At 36.4% G+C, this 13079-nt stretch overlaps 1 protein-coding gene across 2 annotated transcripts in view; it reads right to left on the reverse strand.

The window, feature by feature from the left end:
* LOC107048795 (tudor domain-containing protein 1) overlaps positions 1-9916 on the reverse strand; it is a 172986-nt gene extending 163070 nt beyond the window's left edge. For both annotated transcript variants that reach the window (XM_015272199.2, XM_015272198.2), the window contains exons 1-4: positions 9710-9916; positions 7354-7712; positions 6377-6580; positions 6187-6267 (exon numbers count right to left, since the gene is read on the reverse strand). In XM_015272199.2, the coding sequence (XP_015127685.1) occupies positions 6187-6267; positions 6377-6580; positions 7354-7712; positions 9710-9845 (780 nt within the window). In that variant the 5' untranslated portion in view covers positions 9846-9916. The remainder of the gene's footprint in view (positions 1-6186; positions 6268-6376; positions 6581-7353; positions 7713-9709) is intronic.
* Positions 9917-13079: the final 3163 nt, after the last annotated feature.

Here is a 13079-nt window from a genome sequence, read left to right on the forward strand (position 1 = left end):
CGACCCCCCCCCCCCCCGCAGACTCACAGATATACAGTTTAACGTGGTATAGACATGTTACGCTTCACCAGGTTGTACCTGATATATTTATGGAGTGGCATTCGTCCGAGCGTCATGCCCACCCATTTTGTCCACACGTGCACAACACATCGTCGCCGGAAAATTCCCAATTGGGCTATAGTGTAAAAAAAAGAAAACAAAAATAAAAATCGAATGCTGTAAATATAAAATCCAACAAAAATTTACTGCCACGATCAAGTTATTTATTGGCGGAACAGACGAAACAAAGGGCCCGCACGTACACCAGAATCGTTTTTCAACGTCTCCTATCCCTCCCCCCTTGCATGGTTTATAACATTTTTAAAAATTCGATTGTACCACCTCGAAGCCAGTTGCCCGGATGACGCCCTCTCTTCACCCTTCCTTCATTCAACCAACACATCCACTCCCTCCAACCATACCTCCTACATCAAACTTTCCCCCGCTGGACATTGCCAATTTCGTTTTAATTGCGAGAGAGTTGACCAGGACGATTCTATTTTACCTCGCATTTTCGTACCCGCACCGAGCAAATAAATAAGAAAATTCAATTTTGAAGAGAGACATCATGGTGATTGATATTAAAAAGAATTCAATTTTTCACTGAGGGACATCAACATTATTGAACACTCAATTCGTAATAGTGCATTCATCCAAAAAATTGTGAGTGAACAAATTTATTGAATTTTTCACTTCAATTCGGTTATATTGATTAAAAAATCAATTCACAATTCGCGAAATTGAATCGAACAGAATTACGTTATTTTTATTTACTCTTTCTCGTTTGCTAGTGGTAGGAGACGTGTATTTGTTGAATTGTCAGTAATTTTTTTATTTCTTGCGGATGAAAAATTGTTGCTGACAGACAACTGTTCTTAAGTTCAAGAAATGTAAACTTTGATTGGACGAACCTTAAAGAAAAATAATTCTTTCTCTTTAGTTTAGTTGTAAAATGATGTCAAAGCCCTTTTACAGTTTTCATTATCAAATTTTTTAATTAAATCGTGAAATAATCTCATTCAAAACGTGAAAAATGAATTTTCCTATATCATGTCATAGAAAATTATAATTAAAAAATGAGGTTTTTTGCATCGAGCAAATAAATATTAAAATTCAATCTTTCACTAACGAGAGACGCCAAAATTATCAAACACTTCCCCAGTCGAAAGATAATGCACGAAAAAATTGATTGAATTTTTCGCTCCACCCCGATTATATTGTTAAAAAAAATCAATCTCCAATCGGCTAAATTGAATCGAACAATTTTTACAGAAACTGAATTTCCCATTGATACATTTTTAGCAATATCCCTCTATATTGCGCTCGTCCAGCCATACCAGTGTCTAACGAATGATATCCTTTTGATGTCGTCCACATGGGGTGAGAGCGAGTCCCACCAAAAAAACCGAAACCAACGAGAATGAAAAACGAATGAAAAATATTTTTAAAAAACACAAACAAGCGACATTGCGGGGTGCATTGTAACACGAGTGGATACATAATAGGTTTATAAAAATTCATGGCGAGTCTAGTGAGCCGAGAGTTTTTATTATAAATAAACCAGAGACAGTGGATTGGCGACAATGACGAGAGCCATCGTGAATACCCTGTACAAAAGAGAACGACATTTCAGGTGAAGAGATACGAGACAGAATAAGCGCAGATGATGGGGAATATGTTTTGCAGTGGTCGTTGGGGATGGCTTAGGCGTCTGTTCCTTTGGTCCCGCAATGTCCAAAGCGCCTCCATTTACCTCCGAAAAGCATCTCCTCTTTTCTAAAACGAAATCCCCCCCGCCCCTTAGGAATTTCAAAAGCCCGAAACCCTTTTATCCCGCATTAATCCAGAATATAATTGAATTTTCTTTCCTCTCTAGTCCTCCTGACAAGATGGATGGTCCTAGCCTCATCAAACACAACCACCGCGATACCTGATGACGACGACGACGACCTGAACATGGACTTTGAAACCTTCAAAAGCACGATAAAACGCTACAGAAGACTAATACCTTACATAAGTCACTACGTTGCGAATAATAATGTGAATCAACCGAACCAATACGATGGTAAAACAGCCAATCCCGAGAGACTTATTCATCGACCAGACCCACTGAGATCACCAGGACACGTAACCACACTCGTTAAACAAGAAAAATTTGTCCCCTCAGTTCAATACGATCCTAAAGACATAGGAGGTGATAACGACTACTTTACACCGGTACGATACACTAAGCCAACTTACGAGGAGTACTACAGGGATTACGATCGCAGGCCAGTTTATCAGCCTGAGATAACGACACCCAAGGTTCAGGACACAAGATACTACCAGCAGGAGAGAAGACCCCAGAGTGTCAATCCCTACCTCCCACTTCACAAGCAGAAAGTTCCGAATATCTATCGAGACTATTTTCTCGATTATCAGAAACCAAATTCAGCTTCGAGTCAAGGTAATGAAGATTACTATCCAGTGGAAGACTTCGAGTCCCTCAAGTATGTCAGGATCGAGCCACCCCGTGCCTACAAGCACCAGCACCAACATCTGCCTCAACCCCAACCCCTCAGACTTCAACCCCTTCGTCAACGACGACCAATCTACCAGCCGACAACTCCAGTGATAGAAAATGAAAACATTCTCAAAAGCTTGCAACTGACGAATCAGCTACCCGAGATGCTGAACAGAGAGAACATTGACGCAAGTTTAAAGACACTGGCTGAAATATTGAGTCTCCTCCGAGGCACGAGGAAACCCGATAGTGCACCCTCGCATTTGTCAGAGCCCGTTGTTTCACCGTATGTGCAAAGCTACAGTGATTCCAAGGATCACTATAATGTACCAAAAGTAGTGACTGAAACTAGATACCAGGCAACCCCGTCACCCCTCGTTGACAACGAACACGTGAGATTTAAGACACCACCTGCATACAGTAATAATGGAAAATCCAAGTTGTCTGGTTACTCGGATTACGGTGTTAAGAGTCAAAATTTCATAGAGTATTATCAGCCGGTTGTTCAGGATATTGATGAGAATGGTAATGCTCATGATTATGATAGTAGGCCTTACAAAATTGATGATAATCAGGATTACGAGGTAAGACCGTACAAGGTTGATGCAAAACCTTATAAGGCGCAGAATACTGACAGTTATGAAATAAGTGAGGATGTTGATGAGGGAGAGGATAAACAAGTGGCAACAACACCCGAAGCACCCAAACACTTTCAACTTGCTGAAGGCCTCATCAGTGAGGCCCTCAATATTCCGACAATGGCAATCAAGTATGGTGCTACTAGGGGAAAACCCGGTATCGATTATCCAGCTTATGCTGTGATACCGGAGACTCATTTCAACTGCAAGGACCAGAGGTACAAGGGATTCTTTGGCGATCCGTCCACTGGATGTCAAGTGAGTAATTGAATCAGCGGGTGAATTACATCTTTTTTTGTCACATGAATTTTCATTTGAATACTTTTTGGGGAATTCCTTGCGGATGGAAAATTGATGCAGACAGACAACTGTTTTATAATTCAAGAGATGTAAATTTCGATTGGGCAAGACTCAAAGAAATACAATTGTTCCTATTTTATTTTGCAGAAGAGATGAAGTTATTCAGTAGTGAAATGCAGTCGAGGATTTTTTAGTGTCGCATCGATAACAATAGATTGGGAGATTTTCAATCGTGAAATTTCTCAATTACATTGCGGGGGACAAGCTTGTTTTTTATTTGCATGAAATTAATTTTTGATAGAGTCGTGAATGGGAGCAACTGTCGTAATTTTTAGGGTGCAAAATTCATTGTTTATGAATAAGGACGTCATAAAAACAGGTTTTCCACTTATTAAGGATATTCAAGCACTTTGGCTATTTTTTTCCCAGTGAAATGCGTTTCTACTTTTATAGTCGAACATCAGAGTTTTCATTTGAGCCCCATTTGACCTGAAATTTCCGGACAATTTACAATGATTTTATTATTTGATCTTTGTAGGTCCGAATTTGAAGCTCGATATGGAACCGTTAGAAAACATTTTAACAATCGGGAAAAAAATAGCAAGTTTTGTTTTGGAGGAAAACTGATGAAATAATTGAAAAATTGGAATTATGGATAACCTTTAAAAAAATCCTGGAAAACTGGACTTTATCATTTTCTTGCACCTATCTCTGAACATATGGTAAACTCACGAGAAACAACTTGTGAAAAATAGCACTATCTCTATGAAATTCAGAGCTATTGATCGAAAAGTGAATCCAAAGTTGAAGAAACTATATTCCACCCCTTCAACCCTAAATTCTTATTCAAAATTTTTACTAATTCATCTTGATCTCCACTTTTATTTCACCTTCTTAGGTCTGGCATTATTGTGACTTGAACGGTGGAAAATCGTCCTTCCTCTGTCCAAATGGCACAGTATTCAGTCAACAAGCACTCACCTGTGACTGGTGGTTCAATGTCAAGTGTGAATCAACAACTCAACTATACGTACTCAACGAGAGACTATACAAATTTATTCTACCAATTATGCCCAAGTTTCCGGAGGATTTCAGTGGTCCAGAAGTGGATCGTTATCTAGAGATGAAATTCCAGGAGATGGAGGCGAAAATGAAAGCTAAGAAATTGAAAAAGGCTATGGAGAAGAAGAAGCAGGAGAAGACAACGATGAGCACTGTCGAATAGTGCTGAGTAGTTGAGGAAATATAACAGGGGCCAATAGTGGATCTTGTTTCATGTTTCGTTGCCATTAATATCATTCTCGTAAATTCATTCGGAAATTTGATTTTTAATTTTCTCACTCCACTGAGTGGGATATACATGAAAACGGGTATGTCGATTAATCAATAAGTATTTGTCTATTTCTCTAGTCATACTTGTACTTGTTTGTTTTCTTTATTATTTTTATGAGACTGTACTTGATCCACCCCTTGAACTGCGCTATTCAGTACCTAACGATTGATTGTTGATCGATTATCTGTTGATTGAGAACAACGGTTGGATTCTTCGTATTTCTCGATATTAGTTATTATGGTGGAGGGTAGCAATTTCTGTAACTCATTGGGGAATTTGAAATTAATTTTTCAATCTATTTAGTGATATTTGGGAGACGAAGTAGGAAACTCAGGGTCTAGGGCGAAAGGGTAATCACTCATGAAATCCGGTGTAGAGGTTGTATTGAAATCCCATAAAATATTACATGAACTTCTGTCAATTTCAAGCATTTGCTTGAAGTATCATCACCAGATATATCTTAAACACCAAAAAATCTCTTGAAATTCCGCCACAAATCTCATTCCAACCGCTCGAAATCGTGAAATTTTACTTCAATCGCTTGAACGTATGTGGAGTTTCGCAGAATATCTTTGAGATATTTCTTAATCATTCAAAGTAGCTCTACCCTTTTATTAATTCTTCAACTAAATTGCATGAGAACAATATGAAAAAATGTTACTATAACTTTAAACATTTTTTTCTCGTAAATAATTAATGGAAGTTGTTTACAAAAGGGTCGATAATTTTTATGCGGTGTCGAAATAATTCTCAAATTTTCATAAAAACAGATTTTAGTCTTTTAACTGATTTTCACGTTAGAGCCTGAGTTAATCCTGATTTATCAACATTTTCCATTTGAAAGACCAAAGGTCATTAAAAATTGTTTCTAAGTTTTTAACAATCTTTAATTGTTTTTAACAATCTTTAAATTTACTTTAACATTCTATAAACTCTGAAATATTTTGTAATCCTTGAAAATCTTTGAGGATTTCTCTACATTTCATGAATTTCCTGAAAATATCAAAAAATCTTTCAGAATCTTTGAAATATTGAAATCCTGAAATCCAGTGTAGAAGTTTTCATGGAGTGATTACCCCCCGGGCCTCACGTAAAAACCCGATCTTTTCTCGTAAACAGTACCTAATATTTCTAAATATCAAAGTGGTGATGTTGAAACAATTATTTATTATTTTTATAGTTTTTTTTTCTTTACTTCATTAATTCGATAATTAACGACGATATCCTACAATTTCTCACTCTAACAGAGCAATTAAAACCGTTTGAGTTGATGGAAGAGTTATTAAATCGATCGGAGATTATTGTTTAATTAGTTGATTAAACAATAATTGTTTACAACAATAATTGATGAAAAATTAATTCGTGTCACTGACCTTTCGGGAATCTCTCGTGAGGAGGAAGGTGTCTCCTAGGTTGGCGCAGGCTTCCTGGAACTCATCCAGGATCTGAAGATTCTGGAAATATAATTGAAATAAAATTAAATCAATTTTTACGATGTAGAAAAATTTTGTAAAATAAAATAAGCAAATGTGAATTCAGTTTGTCATTTTCTTTGTTCATTACCTTTTCTCTGAGTCTGATTACAGTGTGGGTTCGATGAATTTCGAAGCCACAGTCGTGACAGCAAGGTTCTTCACAGTTTTCACACCAGTGTGTGAACTTCTGGTCCTTGTGTTGATCGCAGAAAATTGGCAAATAAACTAAATTTGCTAGACTTGCATCCAGTGGAGTCATCATATGGTGTTTATTCGTTTTGAATACATGTAACTGAAATGAATAAATGAGGAATAAAGGGTGTCCTTTGGAATGGTCTCTAGAATTTTTCATTCTATTAATTATCGAAATATCTCCACAACAACTAATTTCAAGGCAAAATATCAGAGCTACACGGAGATAAAAAATTAGCTCTGCCGAAAAACTATATGTTCCACGTGAGAAATATTTGATGGAGTGGAACAAATTTACTGGAGGAAAATTAACCAACCTGATAAAAGGAAATTTAATATTAATTCACAAAAATTTAATTTTTGTCGTGATCATCAGAAATATCCCTAGAAGAATTCGAACTGTTGGCAGGAAAAAATATAGTCTCTTGTACGACAATCATTTGATCTGAGAGAAAGAATACATTGACAAAAAATATTTTTTCCCAAAAAAAAAATTGTCGCCGCGAAATTATTTGGTTTTGCCAATGACACAGTTTTCAGTAAGAAAATTGTAGTTCCCTCTTGAAATTATCATTTGTTCTATGGAAATTATAAGTGTTTATTGGACAAAGATATATACTACTCAATAACATTGACTTGATAAAACCGGAGCTTCACATAATTCTCTGTAGAACGAATGAATTTACCTGAAAGACATAAATGTCTCACGAGAACAATTACTACTATGAAAATTATCATGTTTTGGTGGCAACTTTCATTTTTCTTCAGAGGAATATATAATTTTTCATCAGAACTGATTTTTTCTCACTACAAAAAGGGCTTTCTGAACTTGATTTGGAAACACGATAAAATTCAATCCCAGAAAACACTCACGTTCGAGAAACACGACTTGCAGTAGGTGTTTTTACATGGTATACACTTGACGCTTGCCACCTTCGCGCACTCGTGGCATCTTTCAGCGACAGCAATGTGTTGAGCCTTCGACTTCAGGGACTTCTCGAAGTTGAGTTTGGGATCGTCGTGGTAGCTCAGCCTCGGCCTGTTGATATTCAACAGTCCCATGACATAAACATGGAGCGTTGGCTCAGTGCTCTGATTGCAACCAGGGAGGGGTGGGGTGTCTTTGCAGACAGGACAGGCCTCGTGTGCCCTGACTTTCGAGCATGTATCACAAATTACATGTCCACAAGATCGTGCCAAGGGCATTGTACTTTTCCCAAAGCGAAAATGATCTAAAAAAACCAAAGAGAAAAAAAAATTGCAGAAAAGCGTATTTAAAAAAAAAAATTAATTCGACGAGACAAATAATGACAATAATAATATAAATAATATATCAATAATATATTATTATTTATAGTTGAAAAACAGGAATGTATGATTTATTCTTTCTCGTATTCTCAATAAAAAAAACGAATGGCTGGAAGGAAGAAATTCTAACCAATAAGAAACATAATAAAAGACAAATCGTAAAAAAAATTATTGCATCCAATAAAATGAATATGATAAATTTCTTTTTAAGATAAATTCCCGTTATTAATTAAATCAGAATGAAAAATAGTACATTAGAGTACAAGGGCACAAATTTCGTTTTCAACGAATGTGTAGTTTACAGGCCGAGCCGAAGGGGAGGTCTATACACACATTCGTCGAAAACGAAATTTATTACCGAGTGCTCTATAATATTTTATGTCAAGTCGTGCAGAAGTCGAGTTTTGAGCAGGCTGCGCGAAGCGCAGCGTGCGATAAACTCGACTTATTGCACGGCGCGACATAAAAACTTGTATTTATTATTCCCTCTGTTCCCCCCAAGAAAACAAACACAAACGACTGAACGAAATAAAAACAAATCTAAACCACAATATCAACAATGAACGATCGTAATCGTTAGGTCGCCGTCTGTTTTCACCCCAAAGTTAATTAATATTTTCATTCCTTACCCAAAACTTCTAAGGCATAAAAAAATCTAACCAATAAAGAAAGTAAAAAATTAACGAAATTGAATGAAACCTCAGTGATGCTGTAAAAATAACCCATTCACCGAAAAAAAACACCACTCACTAACAGAAATAGTAACAATTGCTGACTAACAATGAATTCTCATTATTGATAGTAATAAAAAAAATTGCCTTTTGTCCCCTCTGACCCCCTTGACAAAAGAAGAACAAATGAACGAACGAAATAGAAAAAATTCTAACCGACAGTATCAACAAAGAACAATCATCAAGTCTTTCTTTTTCACCCCGGGGTTAATTAATATTTTCATTCGTTACCAAAATTTTCAATTCATGAGAAAAATCTAACCAGCAAATAAACAAAAAAATTTACGAAATTAAATGAAACCTCAGTGACGCTAAAAAAATGGAAAAACAACTAATTCGCCGAAAAAATCACTCCCCAATAGAATCAGTAGGGGAAGTTGGGGTAAAACGGACACTTTTGACTTTTTTTAAAATGCTAATGAGGGGTTGAAATGTTGATAAAATTTAATATATTTTTTTTAATGCAAAGAACAATTCTTTTCCTTTGTGACGAGCCTAAACTGAGCTCAATTGATCAATTTGTTTCTGAGTTATGACTAATTTAAATAAAGTCTAAAGTGTCCGTTTTACCCCACCCTCCCCTAAAAATTGCTTATGTAAAATCAATTCTCATTATTAATAGGAATAATAAAAAAACTCGTGTTTCATTCTCTTTGTTCCCATCAACAAAAGGAAAACAATGACTAAACAAAACAGAAAAAAATTCACCGCGCAATAACAACACTGAACCATCGTAATCGTCAAGCGTCATTTGTTTATACCCCAGAGTTAATTAAGGTCTTTATTCATCAGCCAAAACTTCCCACTAATTTTCTCTGCCGACTCAACCAAAAAAACCAGCGGAATGCACGAAGAAAAACCTAACCAACAAAGAAAGGAAAAATCCCCGAAATGAAATAAAACCTCCTTTGTTCTAATTTCATTCCAAATAGTATCAGATTCATTACCCAACGCTGCAATTCCCGGAACCGTTGGCGACACGAAATGAAAACAAACAAACACCTCTGGTGGGAACAAAGCGTCTAACCGAATGTAATCCGCGAAAATCCCCCAGCAAAAATCTCAAGAATTCATCTGATAATATTTCCCGAGGAAAAATTGACAAAGAGCCCTGGTCCTCGCAACTCCGACGAGACAAAAAGAAAATGCCTCCATGTATCGGCCTTTGTTACGCCATAGACGCCACATACCTCTGATGACAAACGTTTTTTTACAGAAGACGCAGCAAATGTTCTTCATCTTGATCTCAAGACGCCCGTAATTATTGTCAGGAGAGTCTGGCTGGGGCATCAGAGTTGTTCTGTATTTTTTTTTTACTAACGACATTGTCTCACCCCCGAATTCGAACGTTAAACGATAACTAGCACTCGACCGAACGACTATTGACGTTACCCGTAAGCCGGTCACCGGCACGATGACACGAGGGAGAATATTCAAGAGCCCACGCGTCTCCCCTTGAAACTTTGTTTTCTTTATTCAGCCAATCGTAGGCTCGACTCGGCGTAGTGCCGATGGGTAGGGGTGGGCAAGTGATTTCGTCGTCCGTGTAGGCGCGAATATGAGGGAGTTTGAAAGTTTGAGGATGTAAGGTTGAAGGGTGTTGGTGAATTATTTTTAAGTGACAGTTTCAATCAGATTCTAAGGAATTTCGTTACTGAAAATTCACAATTTGCGGAGAAGTCAACGGAAACTACAAAATTCAGTTCAGTTATTCCATGAAGTTTGGTGAAATCGAGAACATTCTGGTATGTATATTGATTGGGCACTGAATATTCAGAGTTTCATTGGAAATTGAAGTAAATCTGGAATATAAAATAGATTATAATATTTTTAATAGCCAAATTTTTCGATTAAATTGCACGAGGAAAATTTTGAAATATTATAGATAAAATTTTTGATCACGAAAAATCTTAATCACATAAAATGTCAATTTGAAAGCGTGTTAGTGAATTTTTATTAAGTGACAATTTCAATGAGATTCTGAAGAATTTCGTTATTGAAAATTTATAATTTGCGGAAAAATGAATGGAATCTGTAAAGTTCAGTTTAGTTATTCCATGAAGTTTTGTAAAATCGAGAAAATTCTGATAAATATATTTGTTCGGTACAAGAACCGATGTTTTTCACATGTTAGAATGGGGAAAATTCTGAGATCATAATTTACGGAGACCGAGAGTTTGGGGTTCTAGTTATCCCTTTTTTTGTCAGTCACGAGAAAATACCCTTTAAAATTTGAGAATTTTAGTGAGACTTCGTTTATAATAGTAGAATCATAAATGTCAGGATTAAGGAAAGTCGGAAGGAAAGGGACAGTTCCCACACGTGTTGACAGAATGCGCAAAAACGGAGGGTCTCGGGTCTCTGGGTTTTCCCCAGCAGCAAAAATAGGGGTATTTCAGAGTTCGGAAAATGCCCAAGACCTCCCAACGGTCATTTTCGTCAACGCCTTCCCACTTTCACTCAACCAATAATTTAAGGGGTAACGGAAGCCGTCGCAAAAGTTTGTTTTTTCAACCCATTTTTCTTCGATTGTGTCTAATATAAACGGCTGAAATTTTCAAGACTAGCGAAGTAAGTTAGCCAGTAAGAATTTTCATCCCTTCCAGTTTCAAAGACAGAACTTGGAATGTTCTTAAAACTCTAGTTAGTTACCTTCTAGACAACGTTCAGTACAGACTCTTCTCTCTGAACCCTTTTACTCATTTCCGGTTATTCTTTTAATTCAAAAAATCGCGCAATAGTGATACTTCAGTCGTAGTGTTATATTGTGCCTTATTTATACCCTTCAATTTATCCATTAGACAATTTATTATAGTGAAAAGTTAGACCTTTTGATTGTGCACTGAATATTCAGAGTTTCATTGGAAATTCCAGTAAATCTGGAATACAAAACAAATTTTAGTATTTTTAGTAGTCAAATTGTTCTATTAAATGGCGTGAGGAAAATTAAAAAAAAAATAAATGAAATTTATGATCATCACATAAAATCTCTTAATTGTGATTTCTGTTTTTATTCCCCTGGAAAAATTAATCTTTAAACATAAACAAATGTCTCTTGATCGAAATGAAAACTCCATTAGTTAGAAATAAAATCATTATTTAGACAACGAAGAGAAGGAATTTATTAACATGTATGGATACATTTTGCACAGAATTAGAATTTTTTAACACTCGTCGTTTAAAAATAAATAATTTAAATTGTTTAAATTTTCGGAAACCTTATTTTTTAGGCATGAAGTTGATTTCTGGTAAAATGCAGAATATGAATAAATATGTTACAATTCCAAACAAATGATTTTTATGGTAGAAAATTGATTGTTCATAAATTATTCACAGAAAATGCTCATATTCAAAAATTGCAATTTTTAAATTATCTCATCAATCTTTTTCTTTGAATGGGAATCTACCTTCGAACAGGAGGAGGGGAGAGTTTTCCATGGAACCGCCCGCGAAGCCCTCCCCACCGCCTTGCACCCCCTCGATAACTGCCCCAAAATCATCCGAAAAAATCGATACCCCCATCTAATTAAAGTCCACAATTACGCGCTGATGTAACAAGCTTCTCCCAATTGCCGGGAGAGGGCAGCGCCCTGACGCTTCGCGATCCTCCTCGACCTGATCTCTCTCCTCTCCCCCCGCAAAAAGAGCGAACAAACCAAGAGTATCCGGCGAGCAAAAAAACCAAGAAAAGAATTGCGAAGCTATGCGGACTGCCATCCGGGACTAGGTGCGGCCTGTAGGATCCGTTATGATTCCCCGGCGACATGTGCCGGTTCAACGGTGAGTGGCTATGTACACCTCGCCGTGGTGGGGACATCCAAGAGAGAAACTCACTCTCTCAACGAGATGAATAAAGACAATAGACACGAGAAGTGTTTCTGCTAAGTACAGACCCTTGCAGAACGCTCAATCATTACTTCCGACTTCCTGGTGCACGTTAGAATCATCTCCCAACTTTTTCTGCATTCTCCCGCAATTAGTAAAGACAAAAGAATTTTTTCGGATTGAAAAAACTGATTTGACACAATAGCGTATTCGCTATTGTGTCAAATCGCTGTAATATTGTTAAAAATTTTCTCCTGAATTTTCCGTGTTAAATCCCGGAGTTTTGTTTCATGTTTAATTTTCACTGAAATTTCAGGAAATCTTGTCATTGCAAAATCAAATATTCCATTAATTTTTTCATCGAATTTGCAGAAAATCAATAAAATACTCAATTTTTCATTAAATTACATTAAAGACAGGAATTTATATAGCGTTCCACATATTTGTGACGTCATAGGAAATAATTGGTTGGGATTTGGATGAGGTAGGAGGGGAACCGGGATTATTCTCAATATGAATAACCAGAACTTTTTTTCTTACTGATAAAAATGGATAGTCCAGAGTGGGATCAAATATTCCATTGATTTTCTCTTTGAATTATCAGAAAATCGATAAAATACTCGATTTTTCAGTTCAATTATTCCACGAAAATTCGGAAAAATCAGGAAAATTCAGGGAAAAATGGTTCTGAATTTTCATGTTCCATAAAAAAATCAACCAAGTTGTGAAATTTCC

This window comes from Diachasma alloeum, unplaced genomic scaffold (genome assembly GCF_001412515.2).
Source record: "Diachasma alloeum isolate Michigan unplaced genomic scaffold, Dall2.0 Dall_scaffold_00197, whole genome shotgun sequence".
NCBI classification, from domain to species: Eukaryota; Metazoa; Arthropoda; class Insecta; order Hymenoptera; family Braconidae; genus Diachasma; species Diachasma alloeum.